Genomic DNA, 21,268 nt, shown 5'->3' on the forward strand with positions numbered 1-21,268 from the left:
AATAGGTTGAAATTTGCCAAAGGACATATTGACTGGCCAAAGGAGAAATGGGGCAACATTCTGTGGACTGATGAGAGCAAAATTGTTCTTTTTGGGTCTAGGGGCCGCAGACAGTTTGTCCGACGACCCCCATGTACTGAATTCAAGCCACAGTACACTGTGAAGACAGTAAAGCATGGTGGCGCAAAAATCATGTTATGGGGATGTTTCTCATACTGTGGTGTTGGGCCTATTTATCACATACCAGGGATCATGGATCAGTTTCATACATCAACATACTTGAAGAGGTCGTGTTGCCTTATGCTGAAGAGGAAATGCCTTTGAAATGGGTCTTTCAACAAGACAATGACCCAAAACACACCAGTAAGCGAACAAAGATTGATGTTATGGCGTGGCCAGCCCAATCCCCAGACCTCAATCCCATAGAAAACTGGTGGGGTGACATCAAAAATGCTGTTTCTGAGGCAAAACCCAGTAATGCAGAGGAATTGTGGAATGTAGTTCAATCATCCTGGGCTGGAATACCTGTTCACAGGTGCCAGAAGTTGGTTGACTCCATGCAACACAGATGTGAAGCAGTTCTCAGAAATAATGGTTATGCAACTAAATATTAGTGCAGTGATTCAAAGTAAAGCAAACCCTTGAGACATTTTTCAGTTTATACAGTAAATGTTGAGTTTGTAAAGAAAAATAGAACAGAACAATAGAACAATAGAACAGCCTAATATTCCTTTTTCTTCACTTTCTGTAAAGGTATAACACAAACTTGATCAATTTTGGTCATGTTTTGATTTGGAATTGAATGTGCAGTGTTCCCAATGCAATGATATTATGGAATTAAAAGCTATTCTAAGGATTTTGAGCATTATTCACTTTTTTAAATCACACTGCTATTATTTTGAACACAACTGTACATCAAAACCTGTATGCTTGTCTACGTTCAGCAAGTGTGCTCATTTAAGCAATAGGACTTATACATTTTGCTCGGCGAGCTTCCAAGTGACAACAGTTCCAAATCTTCCTCCATTCGCTGCCCATGTTAAACATCCTTGACATTTCCACGCAAAGGCACAGCTAACCACTCTTTTGAATCGCTGATATGCCCACATTCTTTTATATTTCCACAAATTTTATATCAATAGACAGTCAAATTGCAACTACAGACAGTAATATGTCGTTCGCTTGCCACTGCTGTGCCACTGTTGTAACACCTACAACTTTCATACAATATGGCTATTATTCAACTTTTAAAGATATATTAATTAAAACAATTATCACTTTTCCACATTTCTTACAACTTCACCTTCTTCTTACACATTTTAACCAGCAATCCAGTTTAGCTTTAGCATTAGCTTTCCAAAAAAACCTTTAATTATTCCACATCTCTTTTACATTAGTGGTGTTATTCAACTTTCAACTGAAATTCATACCAATTAAAACAATTCCCACTTTTCCAACTATTCTCACTAATTAACTTCTTACAGATTGAAGCTATTAATCCAGTTTAGCTTTAGCAATTTAGCTATTCAGCATTCACACATTTTCTAGTAATATATGTATTATTATTTGTTTGTATTATTAATATTTAATATGCCATTACCGTTTATATAGCTACATTACCGACATACATCTGGCCAAACCGTTAACCTTACCTCCAAAACTCACTCAAGCCACCAAAACTTCTGAAAATAAGCTTGTCTCATTAAGAAAGCAAACATTGTCACTCAGAACACAGTGACCTAAAAAAACACTAACAACAGGGAGCATTACATAAATGATTAACTTTGAAGTTTGAATGAATATCCACATAAATCAATATTTCATTATAGAATAAAAATAAGAGATTTGCTTCAATATCCTTTGTTTTCTATTTCTGTGCATATGGTAATTTACTTTTGTTTTGAATGTGCTGTAACAGTTTTTAAAATAGTGTATTATGAACAATGTGCTACAGATATAAAGTGTTTTGCAGCTGGTGAAGCATGAATGAGAAAAGAGTTAATTGGATTTTGGAAAATGTGGTCATGATGTTAAGGGATTCACAGTTTTGTCCACGTAGACTTCTGTTTCACTGACTGTGTAAATAGTTTTGACAATGTGACTTCATAGTTGACCAATGCATGTTAGCAATCGAGAGAAACTGTAAGATCCACAGGATTTAGGTGCCTGAGTTGGACTGGTGTGCCTTTTCGTTAGTGAAATGTGAATGTTAAAAAAGTTAGAAAATGAATGCTTAGAATAAAATATACATCCGTTTGTCTAAAAGGCACCCATCTTCAAAAGAAAAGTAAGTGCAAATGTTATCTTTTTCTTGCAAATATGAAAATCTGCACTGTGTGCACAAAACCAAGTTGTAGCTATGAATGACATCTGCTTGGCAATTGTATTTTTTATGGCATGCCACAATTACCTTCTTTCTCTGTGTGTCTCTCCTTTCACCCCCAGTGGGATTCCAGGGAAGAAGTTAGGAGTCATTATCTTTAATGCAGAGGAGCTCAGTAACTGCAGGGTCAGTACACACACACACACACACACACACACACACACACACACACACACACACACACACACACACACACAACCTAAGTGTTATTTGAATATATTAATATTGTCTGCATTTGTTATTTGCCCTGATGCTGTTGTTGTAATAGCTTGCAATCCTCTTCCCCCACACACAAACACCCACACACACACAAATGCACGGTAAATGTTTAATAATGGTCCAATATAAAAAAAACAAACAGATCATGATCTGTAACAAATCTGCAAAGTTTAACCTGTTAATCCCTTCATTGGGACCCCTCCACCCACCCTCATGTTCATTTTTCTTCATGGATAAATGCTTGATGTTCTGTTACCCAGACTCCCTTAACGTGTTTAAAACTAACTGTAAAGCCGGATTCCTGCTATAAACTAAGTGATTATCGTGGATGTGTTTACCATCGTTACTCTGGGAAGTTTAGCTCTCGAAAAGATCCAAATGCTCGCGAAGTGTGTTCATTTGCGTGTGCATGTGTGTGTGTGTGTGTGTGTGTGTGTGCGCGCTGACAACCCCGATCTGTCAATGAGAAGCTTAGGTATCCCATGATGGCTTCCTACTGGAGGCAATAACTAAAGGGCCTTATTAAGAGCAATCCATCCACTCTTGTGCTCTTCTCTGTGCAGGGAAATAACATAGGTTCTCATTAACTGCTGTAACCATCCTGTATGAAGCCATTCCCTCTGCCTCTCTGACTATATTACAGACAGCTCTTAATGAATCAGTTTCTCCCCGTAGTAAAGTGTGTAATTTCAAAGAAACGCTAGATTGCAATCACTGCAATCAATGTATGCATTGGTCATTAAGCCGTTATGACTGCTGGGGTTTGGGATTCTGATCCACGTTTGCATTTCCATTATGCATGAGTTGTTACATCGTCAATTACTTTGCTTTCAGAGGCAGTCTCAGTTCCACGATTGTTGATGCTCCACATAAACCTGTGCCTTCCTCGCCAAGAAATACAGAAAAGAAAACAAATTGCTGACTTAAAAATGAAATTTCATCAAAATTACTATATTGCTGTCCAACTAAAACTGCTTGTCTTCTCTCTCAGGATATCGCTACCATGCAGTTGTGTGCCAACAAGCTGGACAAAAAAGACTTTTTTGGCAAGTCAGACCCCTTCTTGGTTTTCTACCGGAGTAATGAGGATGGAACGTGAGTCTGAGCATTAAGGGTGCACTCGAACGTTCACCAATGTGTTTTAACCTTTTACCACCCACTGTCACGCCCCAAGAGACAATAGCAATATGTAGAACTTTAATGGACTGCTATTGTGGGGACATGAACAGATTTTATGTTACACAGTTGTTACAACTGACATTTGCAGTCTGACTTAAGGGCCATCTCAAAAGTGCATGCACAATTGGAGAGCTTTTTTTTTTTTTTACATTTTTGTCAATAGCTTAAATTAATATTTTCATACACTCTTCAAACTAACATGAGTCTCCTCCCATTTTTACAAACGCTGATGTTTTGAGGTGGGGGGGGGGGACCCTGCAATATAGCCAAATGTGATTAAAATGTATAATGTCTTATTGAAAAGCCTCTTGTTCTGTTTCTACTATTCATTTACAGTCACTTACCTTTATTTCAACTCACCTTCAACTTACCTTTTCATCTTTTAAAGATGGGGCTCAAAAATGCATTAGATAGACAGATACTTAGTTAATCACAAAAGGCAATTGCAGAAAGCTGAAACCTTGAAAATATGCTGTCTCCTGACTTTTAAAGCAGCCTGGCAGTCCAACAATGTCATTTATCCCTGAAAGCATCAACTCCAAATGCTCAAAAAACTGTTTGTGCATCATTTATTTACAAACTATTTCCTGCACATGTAAAATGTAGAATTAAGAAACTGCTGGTCAAAGCACCGCAGACTCTGTAGATTTATTGGCTCCACTCAGTGGAAAGCAGCAGCTGTGGTCTCACTGGGCAGTCACGAAAGTCTGCAAACAATGTATTGAACGAAACAAGGAAATTGTTTCATGAACATTTTGGAAGTGAAGAGACTACATATGGTCATGCAAATCAAATCAAATCTCACCCACCCACTGAGACTAAGTTCAACCTTTAATATTATTACCTACTTCTGCTGCTCTGCCTTGGAGGGTTTTTGGGAGCAATGAAATGCTGCAATTCGTCCATGTCCCCCAGATGTACATATCAAAGAAAAACACCCTGCAAAGCATTCTGTAGCTTTCCAGAGGAAGCTGCGGATAAGTGATGTGGGATCATTATCACAGGTACAAAGTGAGTAATATGAATGTACTCTCCCTTTAGTGGCCTTGTGTGTGTTATTTTGCTGGCAGGTTCACCATCTGCCACAAGACAGAAGTGATCAAGAACACACTGAACCCAGTGTGGCAGCCCTTCACCATCCCTGTTAGAGCTCTCTGCAATGGTGACTACGACAGGTCAGAAAACACTTTGCACAACTCTATTATGTATCCTAATAAAGAGTGAATAAAATGTTGTGGTGGAATTTCCGGAAACACCATGTTGTGGTATAATGAGACAAAGGGAAAGCTTAGACAACACCAGGTCATTCATAGGTCACAGGTCAGGGGACGAGAACATTCTCAGCCAGTCTCTAATAACCTAGTCTATATCCACGACGTTCCACTTCCGGGATTGTTCAGTTGCCGCCAGAAATTCTGCTGGATTTCACTCTTTTCGGCCGGATGTCCGTTACCTTCCGCTTTCTTTGTGTTGGAATTTTAAACACCGGTGGATTTATGAGGACTATGGTTAACTGCTCCTCAGATCTCTGTAGGGTCTGTCCTGTCTGAGTTTTCTGTTGCACAACTAAAATAGCCTTTGAACGAGCACACGTTCAACCATAACAAGTTCCTTCCCGAGGCTATTTTGCAGAGCTGCGACGACCTATTAAAAGACCGACTTGAAGAGACAGAGGAGAAGCTCTGCCTTTATTTAAACATGCTACTAAAGGACTACGTTCATTCAAAGAGACTGAGCTACTTACCGCCTCGCCGCCCATGACAACTTTTGTTTGTTCCACCAAAATAAGTTACTTCCCGGGGATATTTTGCAGCGGCACCGTGGCTCTGCCCGGTGCTTAGCGCCGCCCAAGACGATTGTGATTGGTTTAAAGAAATGCCTTGGACGGAGTATGGGCTTATCTGCTAATGTAAGCTACCGACCGTTACCTTGAAACCATCCAGAAAATAGACGGTACCGTAGCGTGATTTAACGTCACTGCTCATTTTACACACAGTTTAACAACAAAACAAAACGCTGAGTGAACATTACTAGCTGCATTTTTCATGTTGGTTTTGAGCGGTATGCACCCCCACTAACCTGGAAAACGGTTTTAAATCAGTAACGTTACTACAGCGTGTCGGAGGAATACACACAGACTCCTGCAGCGGCGAGTCAAAGGCAGAGGGGCCATCACAGCAGCGTGGCTAACATTAGCTTCTTGTCTCATCTGGGGTCTGATAAACAGTAAATTCATCAACTTCAGTGTCCACAATGCTATGTTGCAATAAACTGTAGCTGTCATATTTCACGGGCGTGAGTGCGGATTTCATGTCGTGGCTTTCGTCACTGTTTGTCACTGAGTGAAGTAGTACTCGCCCTGTTGTTTATTTGGTTGCCATAACTTCGCGAGTGATGACATCCTGTCACTCTTCCAGTTGCTCTGCTCACCCTAGGGGGAGAGAGAGCGGATGACCGTTCGCTTGAGTTCAGTAGAGCAGACAGTGCTACGAGTTTATGACTTTTCATAAACAGCTGAAGGAGCGGTGGTGCGCGGTGTACATAGCGGAAACCCTGTTGTGCGTCTGCCCTATTTCTGATACCGTGGCGCTCAAAATTTTACCGTGACGGACCGCCACTATGCTATCGAACACTCGTACACGCACTGTATAGTGGGGGGATGGAGCGGGGTCACTAAAGAGGCGTTTTCATCCAAGAGACGCTGTGATTGGTGGATAGGATATGGAGCAGGGGACTGACAGCGACATAACCAATCACACTATGACAGACGCTGCACTTAGCACCAACTGCAATGTTTATTTTTAAAATGTATGTAGCCTACTGGCAGTCTGGCACACGTGGGTGCTCAGTGGGTGCTCGGTATTCTCCATGGGTGCTCGAGCCCCGGAGCACCCACGGTATCGGCGCCTATGCCTTCAGGAGAACAGGAACTTCAGAGAGTTGGAACGGCACTGCACAATAACACATCGTGGTTAAACTGTGCTGCCTGCTTAATTGTCTCCTCAATTGAGTGTTCATTAAATGCTCCTGTATAATTGATCAAAGTCTCCCGAACCTTATACACATGTGTGAAATGAGTTGTGCTGCTTCTGAGTTTTTCCTTGACAATTGTGAGATATGTAATTACTATTTAGACAGTGAAGAAACATGTATGAAACAGTATGTAATCCCTGTTTACATGAGCTACATAATTTCCTGTGTCCCAGGAAAGCACACATCATTTTCTATGATTAAATGACAAAGGGAAACACTTAAGACACAGGCAGGCTTTTATGTGGATGACATCACCTGTTGCTGGGGCGGTCAGAATAATGCCAGCAGTCGGTCATGGTTACCCAGGGACCAGCACTGGTGTTATTGAGACTGACTCAGTTTTCACACAGCACTCTGTTATACATTCACAGTCAGATTGGACTGTGCTGAGCAGCTATGATAGACACTTGCTGCCAAATGCACACTGTATGAAATATGCATATACAGTGCCACTTGTGCTCTGCTTCTCTTTGTGATATTGTATAGGTTTTTGGGACTAATAATTAGTGATGTTTAATTAAAGCTTCATGAACCGTTAGTTGTATTCAACTAGATGGTGCTCTTGGTTTAAAGAAAAAGGCTCAAGGAATGGCAATTATTTGTTGTAATTATCAGATGAATGGCACCCACCCTCCCTTCATGTCCGGAGCTCCGGCAGAAAAAGTCCGCTGGGCCTGTATTACAGGCACTGGCGGCATGGAGAGGTAGGCCGGGTTCCGTTCATCTGCACATACTGTGCTGCAGTAACACAGAGACGGGCTCGGGCATGCTTCAAACTCATGGTGTGAGCAGTACTGGAGTGAATTTGGAGCTGGGGAGATAAGGCGATGCTCCAACATTTTAAAAATCCGCTCTTCGCTCCATTCAAAATCCCCCCGCTAGCACTCTGCTCACATGTTCTGCTGTGCAAGTTGGAAATGTTTTCGGCAAATCAGTGCACACTGTGCCTTGCATAAAGGTAACTTTACTCTTTTTTTTAAATCGACTTCTCCCCTAATACTTTTGCAGCACACAGAAATGAATAGGGGCGAACAATGTGGGTTTTCTCGGTAAAGCATGACTGTAAATCTAGCTATGCTAAGGACTTTCAGAAACAGGTGACATTTAAATCAAATTAAGTTTTATAAATGTTACCCAGCCCAAAAACATAAAGTATATCTGGCTCTTCACATAATGCTGGAATTATGCATTTGTGGTACTGCATGCAAACTTAAAAATTGTATTCATTTTTCTCTCCTAGATGTACAATTGGTGATTTTCACTGGCTGGAAGCAGAGAGCATAGATGGGCTTTGTAATTCAGAGTTCACATAACAACCTGTACCTGCTGTGCCAATAACAATAATCCTCTTCAGCGTGACACTATTGAATCAGTGAATGTGTAATGCGGTTGTAATGCAGTGAAAGAGAGTTTTTTTACTTCTTCTTAAGTCAATAGAACTACAGGTTCCCGTTTTATTGACAGGAGATGATCTGGTATATACTGTAGCAGACCTTCAGAAATAAGATATTCTCTGTCTATTTCAGGACTGTGAAGGTAGATGTCTATGACTGGGATCGAGATGGAAGGTAAAAATCAACTGTGGATAAGCACTTACTGTGGCCCAGTGGTTTACATTGATGTCTTTCAAATGTCAGAAGAAAATTAAACACCTTGTGTACATTCTGTAGATGAAAATGTGAAGTGTTTTGGTGTGCTACGAAACAACTTATTATGCAGCAGGGGAGAGAGAGATGGGGCAGATGCGGGAAGATTGACAGAAACAAAGATGGAGAAAGAGATGTGGATGGAGATTATAAAATCCGATTATAAAATCTGTGTTCATGCTTGCCTGTCTTTGTGGATGTTTGTCTGCAGCCATGACTTCATTGGCGAGTTCACCACCAGCTACAGAGAGCTGTCTCGGGGCCAGAACCAGTTCAATGTCTATGAGGTGAGACATGACATGGGGTTGGTTTGTTGTTTCTCACCTCTTTTTCATCATATAATAACCTTGCAAATGTAAATTGGATATATTAACTTCAGCTGGCTGGCTCTTCAAAAGGCTGAAAACCTCTACAACCCTCGCAAAGACTTGAACAACCTTTTATGTAGTGAAGTAATAAAATATATGTGATAAAAATAGTTGCTCTCAAAGAAAAAAGGCTGAAAACATTTTGTAGATGTAACTCTTTCCCCTGACACCAAAATGATGCAACCTTCAGAGGAATGGATGGTTTCATAAACAGATACACAGATGGATAAATAAAAGTCACACGAAAAGGTCCTGTAATGTTTAGTTTTTTTATGATTTTAAAGCTTTAGTGCGTAACTTTTTGATATTAATAAATGTCCATTACATTCAAGTCATTGCCAAATGAGTTGCTACAAAGCTTATTAAGACTATCAGCTCTCTCTGTATTTCTCAGTATGGCTATGTTCAGAAGATTGTGTCATCCGGTGACTTTCCCACGCAGAAACTCGAGTGAAGATAATTACCTCTTCTGAAGAGTCCATCATGTTTTTTTAATCCTCCGTGTCCTCCTTGGCTACTAGCAACTGTGTGGGGGAGTGCACGATCACAGAAGGCTTGTATCATGTGGACGTGCTGACAGTTTTGTTGTCATTACTTAGAATCCCTCATGGGGGAGACAGAAACTACACACTATTGCTTTAATGCCATTTTCTAACGTTTGTCATTATGCGAAAGTTAAATGTATTAGATTGAATAAAATAAGGCCATCCTGTGGCCGGGCCTGTACTATGAAAGGCTGTTGGCCATTTTCTCCTCATTTCTTTCGCAGGATACACCCTATAATGTCTTCTTTGTTGTACAACTGTGACCAAACATCAATACAAACACCGAGAATATATAAATGGTAAATGCAATGTTCCCTTTACACTATAATATACACTTAATTCTTACCTCTTTTACAGTTTTTCTCTATCGATTTTTGGCACATATACAAACAAACAAATTTACAGTTGTCAAAACTCTAAATATAATCCTCACACCACATGGTACATTCAGCACATCACAAAAGGTTCCTTTATCATTTTGACCAATACCAAAATGACAGTGTACTCTGAAAGTTGGATAGTTACCCATTCTGTCATATTGTCCAGTTGCTAACACTGTATATTTAGGCAGCTTAATAGTATTGATGTCAACCACGGCATACACTATACTTTCAACATACATATTTCTTTGTATGTACACACTAGCCAATCGCAAATACATAAAGAAAGCTTGTACAGAAAAAAAGATAATCAGCTAAATGATCTGGAACTACTCTCCTCTCTGTTTGGCCACAACATTTCTTCGACATCACACCTGATATCCTCCCTTGCAATGCAACAAGGGAAACATCCTTTGGCATATCCTTAACTGTCACCTGTTTTTGTTTGGTTACTCTACATTGTAAGGAGATTACAGTAAGTTGTTCCCAATCTAGGCAAAGTCTATCCATCTGACAACCTTTACAACAATACCACATAACTATAATGTATCTATTATATGTGTGTGACAGGTTATTGTGATTGTTGGTTACTCTATTTTGCATGTAGGGATTTACACAATGAACATGTGTATAGCTGCATTTAAGAGTAATATGATTCAATAGCCAATGAATGCAAACTATTTAGATCTGCAAGGCTTACTCAGTGCATTTTGTGCCAAAGCAATTATAAATGACTAAAGTCATGTGAAGAACTGACCTAATGTTCATTTAAATAGTCATATAGTTTGACAGAGTTTAATAGTCATTCGGCGATTGTGCCGTTTTGTTACACAGAACCATCAAAAGAAGCTGTCATTGGAAACTGTTTTGAAAAGGGCAGGCACTTTCAAAAAATAGCTTACAGGTGATTAGATGAACCATCTGTCTGTCACGTCCACCATTGTTATTGTATTATTTGAATGAACAGTCATGGTTGTCACAGACACCTATACCACGCCTATCTGCCAGTAGCTCCTCACGGGATGCTGATTGGTTCAGTTTGACGTTGTTCGGACACAAACTTATTAATTGAAACTTGTGTCATATGTGATCCTGCGATTTCTTATGTGAAATTGTGATATCCCGATAACCCATCTGCCGTACAAGGTAATATTAAAACCTGCTCAACAGAGGAATACTTTGATCCAAGCAAACCAATTAATAATACTACTGAAGCATAATAAATAAAGAAATAATAAACATATATAATGATGATCTGTCCTAAAGTAGAAGAGAAAGTTTATTAGTCACATTTGTAATGACCATGTATAGATGGATTAAATCTCTTCCTCTACTCTCTGTATATACGCAGAAATAAAAAAACAGTTGAAATTCATTCCCTTCCAGTATTAGAAATGTGTTGAATTATTCATGTTCATTATTAAACATCATTCCAGGGTACAAAGTGGTTTTACAAGTACCCTCTCAATCACTAACTTATTCTTCCCCATCACCTGCAGGTTTTAAATCCCAAGAAGAAAGGCAAAAAGAAGAAATACATCAATTCTGGAACTGTGAGTACACCCACTTCTCCCATGTCCTATTTCCTCTTTATTGGTATTTTAAGCGTTATATATTTATATAGGTATCATTACCTCTTACATCTGTTTATGTCTCACTGACTCTCTTGCTGTCTGGCCACCTGTTTGTCTTTTTCTCAACCATCTACCTGGCCCTGGTCCCATTTCCCTGGTCCCTTTTCTGTGTGTGTGTGTGTGTGTGTGTGTGTGTGTGTGTGTGTGTGTGTGTGTGTGTGTTCACCAGGTAACTCTGCTGTCCTTCAAAGTGGAGTCCGAGTATACCTTTGTGGATTTCATCCGAGGAGGGTGAGTGGAATAATAATTAGCCTCACAGTGAGTGTCAATAGCCACCATGTTGGTTATGTGTGTGTGTTAAAATCCCAAAAGCACTACTATGAGCATCAGATTGAATTCATAAATGCCCTGAAGGGTGCATTTTTGGGTGAAGTGTGTATCAGTAAATCTCATTTGTAAATACCTAATGTATTCAGTTCATTCACTTTTAATTACCTGTTCCATTTGTTTTACCCAATTAGGCCTTCATGACGTTGGAGGGAATATTGTCCTGCCATACAAATTAGCCAGTGAACCAGAAACTGATTATATTGCACTTGATTGTGCTGGTGTGTATGTGTGTTGTAGGTACGGTGTGTACTAAGTGTACGGAAGTGTGTGATCTTTGTTGTTTTCCTCTACTCATTTTCTTTGCAACAGAACCCAGCTGAACTTCACAGTGGCTATAGACTTTACAGCATCCAATGGTAAGTCACTTATTGGTGTGTTTTAGATACATGCCTATCTCTTACATGTATTTTCATTTATTGTGGTGTGTATGTGTGTTTTATAACTCTTCACTGTCTACCTGCCATTAAATCAAAACACAGTTGGACCAGATGTGATCAACCATTAAAACATAAAACAAGACCCTCCCAGCGTGCAGAACCCCATATGAACTCCCAGTAATTAATCATTTGTCTTCCATAACCAGTAGTAAATGAATAGTTCGGCCTTTTGGGATAATGGTTATTCATTATTAAAAGTCACTGTCTCAATTGTTATTTTCGCATTTCTGTTTGTGTACGCATTAAACAAACAAGATATGTCTTAATCAGTAAGCTTTAGAAGTGTTTGTAGGTGTATGTTTGAGCTTTGGGCATCACCAAGCTAGCAGTTTCCCCTGCCTCCAGTCTTTATGCTAAGACAAACTAATTGCCTGTTGGCTTCATAGCTTAATATAAGTATCAATCTACTCATCTAGCTCTAGGCAAAAACTTTGCCTCTTTTTTTCTTAAAATGTTGAACTAAAACACAAAACCAGGTCAGCATACACATGCAAGTTTCACCTCCCCCACTTTTTCACCAAATAAATTGGTAATTTTTTATTTAGTAGTTTTTGTTTACCTGCCAAAGCACTACAGACTAAATCTGGGATTAATCTGATATTACCTTTTGTTTTACATGTCCCTCTCAAAGTTTATAAGACAATGCATGTAATGTGACGACACTGACCACATTAGAAAAAGAAACATACTTGTAAAACTTGTATTAAATAATGGTCAGTTCAGTTGTGCATCAGCCTCTCAAGCCCACTGTCCTAACCTGGTTCAGTAGCTATTTGCTTACTAGAAAGCAAAGTGTTTTTTACACTGTCAGTTCCAGAGTAAGACTGTGTGGAATACTACTGGTGTACCACAGGGTTACTGTTTGGGCTCACTTGTGTTTTCCTTTTTTCTATCGATCTAACACATTTTGGGACAATCTATCAGTTACTTTATTCAGATGATAGTACATTATATATGCTGTAGTGATCTGAATGTTGAAAGGAAATCAGTTTTTTTCAATACAGTAATGTCAGTTCAGTAGGGTAAAATACTGAGAATAGTCTGATAGATCCAAATCTAGGTATCTGATGCAATAAACTAAAAGCTGAAAAATAGGATTTAGTTAAACAATATCATAGTTGTATTTAACGAATTACACAATTGGCTCTTGCGGCGGAAATTATTAGTTTCCACTCCATTTAGAAATACATTGTTGTTTAAGACATGAAGACTTCAAGATGACTGCCAGACAGTGTGTAATGTACCCTCACTCCACTTTGTTAGTGTGCTTTCCAATTAGATCACTGGCTGTATTTTTCTCTGTCTGAAACTATTAACATGACACTACTTGAGTTTTGTGTTTTCAATTATTACAGACAGAAAACACTTTTATAAATTTTAACACTTTGGTGTAAAAAGCACTTGTCCCTTTTTTCCCTCTGTAATGTAACATGACCTGTCTCATTTTTTATGACAGATACACTGGTGTATGTGATGTTGGGAACACCACTGTCTTGAATAAATTGTTACATTTAGGCTCTCTTTTTTCACATGATGGAAAGTGCAGTCGACCGTGCAAGGTGCACAGTGTGGTGAATGTGTTTGGTATTTTCAGGGCCAGAGGCGCAGTACACCTGTGGCGCTGTTGGAAGCTAGATGGGATTAGGAGGAATACATTACCAGTAGGTGTGTTAGGAGCTGGCATCTATCGTGGCTAATCAAATCCCCCTCTTTTCATTCCCTTTAAAGCAGGGCACTTGTTCCATAATGGAGGAGAGACTCCAGACCCAAGGGGAGAAGTCAGAATTGTCATTCAGTCAAATTTGGCAATATTTACGTGTGTAATAATTCTACTGCTTACAATATTGAAGCAATTGTGTAAGACATGTACATGATTGCATTTACTGATAACTCCCCCATAATAATCCTATTTACATGACTCTTTGATTTTATTTCCTTTTCTGCAAGTGTCAAATGTGACTCCCAAAGCCACAAGTTCATCACAGTCATAGCCTGTCTCTATTGCAATTAAAAATGCAAATGCTCGAAGGTACTTTTGTGAAGCGTGTTCGAAAGGAGATAAAGCATATAAGAATTCTTAGCATGAATCATCTCCTGTGCTACACTGGTGACATACTGCACATTGTATTTTGCAGGTGAAAACTATACACAGAGAAGAAGCGAGACATGTTATTGTTTACTTCATTGTGTGTGTGTGTGTGTGTGTGTGTGTGTGTGTGTGTCATCCTCCAAGGTAACCCCTCCCAGCCCACCTCCCTCCACTATATGAGTCCCTACCAGATGAATGCATATGCCATGGCCTTGAAGGCAGTTGGTGAGATTATCCAGGACTACGACAGTGACAAACTCTTTCCTGCTTATGGTTTCGGAGCTAAGCTGCCCCCTGATGGCAAAATCTCCCACGGCTTCCCACTGGTAAGACACACATGTTAACGCACACACAAACAAATTAATTCACACATACAAGACACACGCACAAATAGTCCACCCGTAGCATTGGGTGGTTTGGACCAGGAGTTGTCGCTGAGTTGGCTCATCTGCTTGCCAGCGGGAATCTCCCAGCATCCCCTCCGCTTCCCCCTTGCATCCCTCTGAGGGATCAGGACAACCAGTTAGAAACCGCTGGATGCTAGGCTGTAGTGAAGCCAACTTTAGCTTTTAGTCAATAATATTGCCTCTGCTGCTTCAATTTGGACTTTTTTTTGTTGATATCATCACATATTATCAACATAGCAACATACTAAGATATGTTAAATTATCTTTAATTGGAAGTGTAAAAATATTTATACAGTTATGTGCTTTGGATGGAATGATGTTCCTTGATTATTGCACTGCCCGGTTAATTATACAGTTTGTACACTGAATGTGTGAATGTACACTGTGTACTTCATTAATGGGCTGTATGCTTGTTTGTTGCAGAATGGTGATGCTGAGAATCCAAACTGTGTGGGCATAGAGGGGGTTCTGGAGGCATATTTCCAGAGCCTGAGGACGGTGCAGCTATATGGACCCACCAACTTTGCACCTGTTATCAACAAAGTGGCAAAGTAAGTTTGAAAATACATGTGTGTATTTTAGAGTTAGGTTACGTTTTCTACCTTTTAGATATAAGCTAAGTTTACGTGACATGACTTTCAAAGTCGTCAGATAGCTGTAGTGTTCACACTACACAACTGGAGTCTTTAAGTCGTCTGAGTTTTCACACTACATGACTGGCAACAGTGGGCCACACACTACAAGATATTTTACCAGGAGGAATCCCAGATGAGTATGTCTGGTCTCCAAACACTGTAAGTGACACGGGACATGACATTATACTATGCGTGACACAGGAAGGTTTTGTTTTAAAAAATGGATGTCCGCCAGAAACAAGGGATAAAGCAAAGAAGTAGAAAAAAAGAAGGGTAAAGGGGTGTTGTAGGTTGGCACACTAAATAGTGTGTTTCCACACATCTTTACTATTTATAACTAGTTTTCTCTAGGTGCAACAACAACTTTGGTACGTGTTGCAAATGCATCACATACAGTAAAGTTCTTATTGTTACAGGTTTACCCTAAACCAAGGTCTTGTACTCTCCGCCAGGTCCAGATATTTACCCTGCTAGATATCAGGGATGTGTCTGCAATGAATCATTTTTGAACAGTTTACACATGGCGCTCAAGTGGCAATTTGCCTCTGATCTGGTGCTTTTGTCGGGGAGCTCCAAAAAACTGACGGCGAGTAGAAAATCAGGGCTTATGCCATTTCTTTTTTCAACCAAACCTGAGGGATTTGTATTTATTTTTTGACATGACTCACAATAAGCTTTAACACCAGATTAGAAATTTAGTTTTATTTATTAACAGTGGGGGGGAAATCAACATGTGCAGGATTAAGGAGGTTACAGCATCCCTTCAGCTAAAAATTAGTGTTTTATATCACTAAAAGTGTGGCATCAGAGAAAAGGTTATTTTAGGGAAAAGGGGCTTAATTTTGGATTTCTTTTATCTGCATATTTAATTTCACATCTAGAATCCAGAAGTTAATTTTATGTATCAGAGAAACTGTCAAAATACATCTGGCAATCAATGAAAGGTTGCAATTGGTTTTGAAGGGAATTTCAAAAAACAAGATTAGGGCATACATTTCTTACCAAGGTTATTAATGTGAGTATGGAACTAATTTGTCATTCAACAAAATTCCAAAATATCTGTAGGGAGAAATGATTTATGTAGAAAGTTATACATTAACTATACAATTATGTTTTTTTGCACATCAAAGTTAATTGGTAAAATGATAACTGCAGTTTGTGGAAGGCATTCTGGAGGTCAGTGATTTAGACATGGGGCAACTAGATAGATTACTGTATCATCTGCATACAAATAAATACTCACTGGCAGGATGTACCTTTATTGTTTATGTAAATTGAAAACAGAACAGGTGATATAGAGCATGTGGTACAGCCTTTGTGATCTTTACTGTTTTCAATAATCAACATTAACACTTTGTGTACTGTGTCCTGACCTAAAACCAGATTGTGCATCAATTCATTTCATTTGTGAGTTCATGAATGATTCAAAAACTTTGGTGAAAATGGATAATTTTGAAATAGTACAGGTACTGCGACAATTCCATGTTTTTGTTGTGAACAAACATTAATAAACCTTGTTGTTAGACCAGCAGTGTTGGACATTTTGGCCTACATGTCACTGCACTGAATTATCAATTCTCCGTTTTTTTTATCCCACCCTGTGTTTCACACTACTGTGTCAAGCAACAAGAGGCATAGATCACCCACTGGAAAAAAAGAAGAAGAAGGACATAGGTGCCAACACACACACATCCTAACATGAGGCTAAAATCCCATACACATGCACACATATACTGTATACACACACACACAGAAACATAGACTCACGGATCAATGTCATGTTCAGCCAGGTGGAACAGCTAAGTCACTGGTATTAGATCCTGTTTCCTTCCCTCTAAACAGCAGGTGAAGGACACACACATGTAGACACACACAAACACACATACATACCTACGTGTTAAAACACTCTGCCAAATATCAGCTCTGGCTTGATATAATGCCAGGTGAGCTGGTGGATATATTCATTTGTTTTTCTTATCGAAGGGAATAAAGAATGGTGGAAAAACAAGAAGCAGGGTCACATAGTTTTCTTTATGCTATTTTTTTTTTTTCAGTGCTTGTTATTTTTGAAGGGTTTCCTCGTTGCTGAAGGTTGCGGTTTTAGGCAGTGAACAACTCTGTGGCCTGCTGTGGAAACAGCATCCGAGAACAAAAAGGGGTTGCCATGGTGTGTGTGAAAGGCGATCAAAGTAATTTTAATTGAGCTTTTATGTTACATTTAAATCAAAAGGTATCCCAGAGATTCCAAAGTTAAATGTGCGTTTTGGGGTTATTATAAAGGTTTTCATATGTGATTTATGGTATAGGTGCCACAGAGATAATGTAGTTAGCTCCGATGTGCTCATTGGCATAGGTTACTACTGTACATAGTAAGATAGTTAGTCAGGCATTTGCCACTTACTTTACAGCAGATAAAAACACTATTGAATCCATTCCTTACAGTTTTGCTATTGTGTTTTTGTTGTTGTAATGGTGACAAAAGGCACAACACTTTGAAACTCTTAGTATACCAATTTAACTTTTTTTTTCTTTAACCTTTATTTAACCAGTACGTCCCTTGAGATTAAAATCAAATTTTCAAGGGAGACCTGGACAAGACATCGAACCATTACAAGGTTACAAAAAGTAAGTAGTAGGGCAAAAGTAGTAGTGCCCTGCTCTACTAAAATAGAGCAGTTCACAAACAGACATGGGACAATAAAACACAGACGAGGAACAACCGATACATAATATAAAATTTCGTTTAGGAATACCAGTTGCACTCTTCTATGTTTTTTACCAGAGCTTTGAACTCTCCCAGGGAGACCAAATCATTAAGCTGTAGTGTGTTCTGGAGGACAACTGCGCAAAATAGGAAAAAAGCTGTTCTACCAAGTTCTTAATAAACCCTGGGTGCCTCGTCGAGCCATCTTGGGGAGTGAAATTCATAACAGTTGTTGGTAAGTGATAGGAGATTAGAAAGATATGAAGGGAGTAGGGATGTAACGGTATGAAAATTTAACCTTACGGTTATAGTGACCGAAATAATCACGGTTATCGGTATTATCGCGGTATTTTAAAAAGTGTGTTCAATATGTTCAGAAAGCACTGATAGGCATTCACAAGCTGAAATAGTTTCAAAAAGTGTAACAGTGTTTATTATATTGCAAAAATATAGGCAATAGGCTTGTAAAAACTATTGAAAACTGGCTACTGAAACACTGGCCCGCTGTGGGTGTCAGGTAAAAACTTGAACCAGAGATGTCTGACTTTGAGATCCAGGAAGATTTATTTACAACTCCAACATGAAGTTAACTATGAAGTTGTATTTGACGTTACATGTGAAGTTGGATGTGGTTCTGAAATATAAGCAAATAATAATGCACTGCAATGCATGCATTAATAAGCAACAGTGTAATACACCTTTAATTGCTAAGCACGTGGCTCCACAGGCTAGTCTGTTTACTGGCGAATGCATGTTGCTAGCAAATTGCCCTAACACAACCTGAATATCAACACGTGGCTGCACAAGTAATATTAAACAATCTGCACATCTATCAGCTATGCAATAAGAAACACAGCAACAGCAATGTTATCAAGACGATAATATCTCTCTCTCTCTCTCTCTCTCGTTCTCTCTCTCCCCAAATGTCACGTCGTAACACAGGCTAATTCCACATCGTAGCAGAACACTTATTGAAGATAACAAGGCAGTAAAACCCATGACAGTTTAGCAAGCTAAAGAATAGTTTTAACTTACGTTCTGGGCTACCCACTTCACTTCAACAAGAATGATAAAGAAAAAAGTCTGTTAACATTCGGCTACATTCTTTCCCCGTTCTCCTGTCTGAGCGCAGTGCACCTGCGCGGCAACTTCAGGAGCCTTGGATGAAGCTGGGAAGGATTAAACACAGGGTTTCCACATCTTGGTAATCCACCGCGATAAGAAGGATATTTTAAATGAAAAGGGTAATTGTTACCGTCAACATTTTTACCGTGGTTTACCGTTACACCGGTAATCGTTACATCCCTAGAAGGGAGTTCACCCAGTATGGCTTTATAAATAAAAATATACCAATGGTGCTGTCTCTCCAGTGATGTCATCCTTGGAGTATTTTCCCAAAGTCATTTATATTTTAAAATCTAGAGAGGAGAAATAAAGAAAGCATGCAAGTGACTTGGTGTGGCAAACATAACTTCAGGGAGGTAAAAGTGTCAGACAAACTCAATCTCAATCAGTCAATCGGTTTTATAGTGTGTTCCATTTGTCCAGAAGTCGGAATTTCCGAGGTCAAAGTCAGAAACGCCCCAGCAATGTACCCACAGCAATGTGCAGCACAACAAAGATATAGTCTTTTTTGAAAATTAAACCATATAAACCTGTTCTGGTACAACCTCTAAATACAATTATGGACCTGAAAATGGGCATAATATGAGCACTGTAATGGAACGCGGTCAACTTGGGTGTGACGTCATTGCCAGCTCTGGCTTCCGAGTTCCGAGGTAAATGGATTGCACTATTATTTTGTCACATAATAATTATACGAGGTACAATTCCAGTGAAATGTAATAAGTTAAACTTCAATGGTAAAAGCTTGATTCAACCTTTTGCAAGCAAAAGTCCTCAGGCTCCTTAGGCTATGGAATAATGTCTGAGACCAACTGGCAGGTGGGCTTTGTGTTTTCATTAGTAGTCTGCTATTCAGGTGCACAGGCAGAATGGAACCTCTAACCTGGGTACATTCGTCTGTGTGTGTGTGTGTGTGTGTGTGTGTGTGTGTGTGTGTGTGTGTGTGTGTGTGTGCGTGCGTTCCCCAGCTGTGCAGCAGAGATAACAGATGGCTCTCAGTACTTTGTCCTACTGATGATCACAGATGGAGTGATATCTGACATGGTGCAGACCAAAGAGGCTGTGGTCAATGTGAGTAAACACACACACACACACACACACGCATGCATGTAAACAAACATGCACAGAGACTGATGGATAGCAGTGCTTTTCTCTCAGTTACTCCTGCTACTGATGTTCATCTCAGTCTCCTCTTTATTTTGTGTGTGTGTGTGTGTGTGTGTATTTTCATACAGTCTATGGTCCCAGCATTCTGGGATAAGTAATACCTCTGAAATAAAGTAGAAATACAAAACTAAGATTTTCTCTTCAAGATTCAAGTCCTGGAGAGGAAAATATATATTTTTGCTCTAATTGTGACTGATCTCACTTTTGTGGAGAGGTCAATAATTATTTCAAAATCATGTCAAATTAATGTTTGAGAGATCTCTGAGAGAGATGTCTGATCCAATTAAGTGATTTCTCTCAGGGCAGGCAGTGTAGAATATTGAAAGCAAGTTATTTGTTATTTAACTCCCTCCTAAGTATTTTACATGTGCAGTGTAAAACAGATGAAGTCTCAGATATTTTCTTTAAATCCTCTAAATTGGTGCACAACTCTTAGTTTTGTGTCAATGAGAGTTAAGGTTTGGTTAAAAAAAGGTACTTACTGCTGTAAGCTTTGGATATTAGGTCAGGTTAATAGCCTCACCTTTTAGATTAAGATAATGACTAACAAGCTTGAATTAACACTTATTTCTGACTACACCAAAATAATTCAACACTCTTTTAAGCTTGCTCACCCAAAACTTATAGATGTCTTAATGTATCCTCAGGATACTGAATCAACTGGACTAATTATTCAATTTCCTTTTGTCTCCTGCACAGGCATCAGGACTGCCCCTGTCCATAATTATTGTAGGTGTTGGACCTGCTGAGTTTGACGGTGAGTGTTCCATTTTTAGTAACAGATCCATCATTTTTCATGTCAACATGAGCAAACATGACAGCGTAGAGGACAAGAAATCACTTTATCTACAGACGACAAAACGTTCAGTCAGTGTCAAAGACATGCAGTGGAGATGCCTCACACAAGTGATCCACTTTAAAGGGTAACTACCGTTTTTTTCAACCTTTTTTTTCAAACCCTATTTTCCTATGTTTTTGTGTCTAAGT

General features: G+C 39.2%; 1 protein-coding gene across 2 annotated transcripts in view; it reads left to right on the forward strand.

Moving 5' to 3' along the window:
* The window catches only part of LOC144520559 (copine-9-like), an 87,202-nt gene that overhangs the window by 54,570 nt on the left and 11,364 nt on the right, over positions 1–21,268 (forward strand). For both annotated transcript variants that reach the window (XM_078254342.1, XM_078254343.1), the window contains 12 exons: positions 2,446–2,509; positions 3,594–3,697; positions 4,852–4,956; positions 8,341–8,382; positions 8,672–8,747; positions 11,253–11,306; positions 11,557–11,618; positions 12,027–12,073; positions 14,388–14,569; positions 15,074–15,201; positions 20,083–20,185; positions 20,981–21,038. In XM_078254342.1, the coding sequence (XP_078110468.1) occupies positions 2,446–2,509; positions 3,594–3,697; positions 4,852–4,956; positions 8,341–8,382; positions 8,672–8,747; positions 11,253–11,306; positions 11,557–11,618; positions 12,027–12,073; positions 14,388–14,569; positions 15,074–15,201; positions 20,083–20,185; positions 20,981–21,038 (1,025 nt within the window). The remainder of the gene's footprint in view (positions 1–2,445; positions 2,510–3,593; positions 3,698–4,851; positions 4,957–8,340; positions 8,383–8,671; positions 8,748–11,252; positions 11,307–11,556; positions 11,619–12,026; positions 12,074–14,387; positions 14,570–15,073; positions 15,202–20,082; positions 20,186–20,980; positions 21,039–21,268) is intronic.

This window comes from Sander vitreus, chromosome 7 (genome assembly GCF_031162955.1).
Source record: "Sander vitreus isolate 19-12246 chromosome 7, sanVit1, whole genome shotgun sequence".
NCBI classification, from domain to species: Eukaryota; Metazoa; Chordata; class Actinopteri; order Perciformes; family Percidae; genus Sander; species Sander vitreus.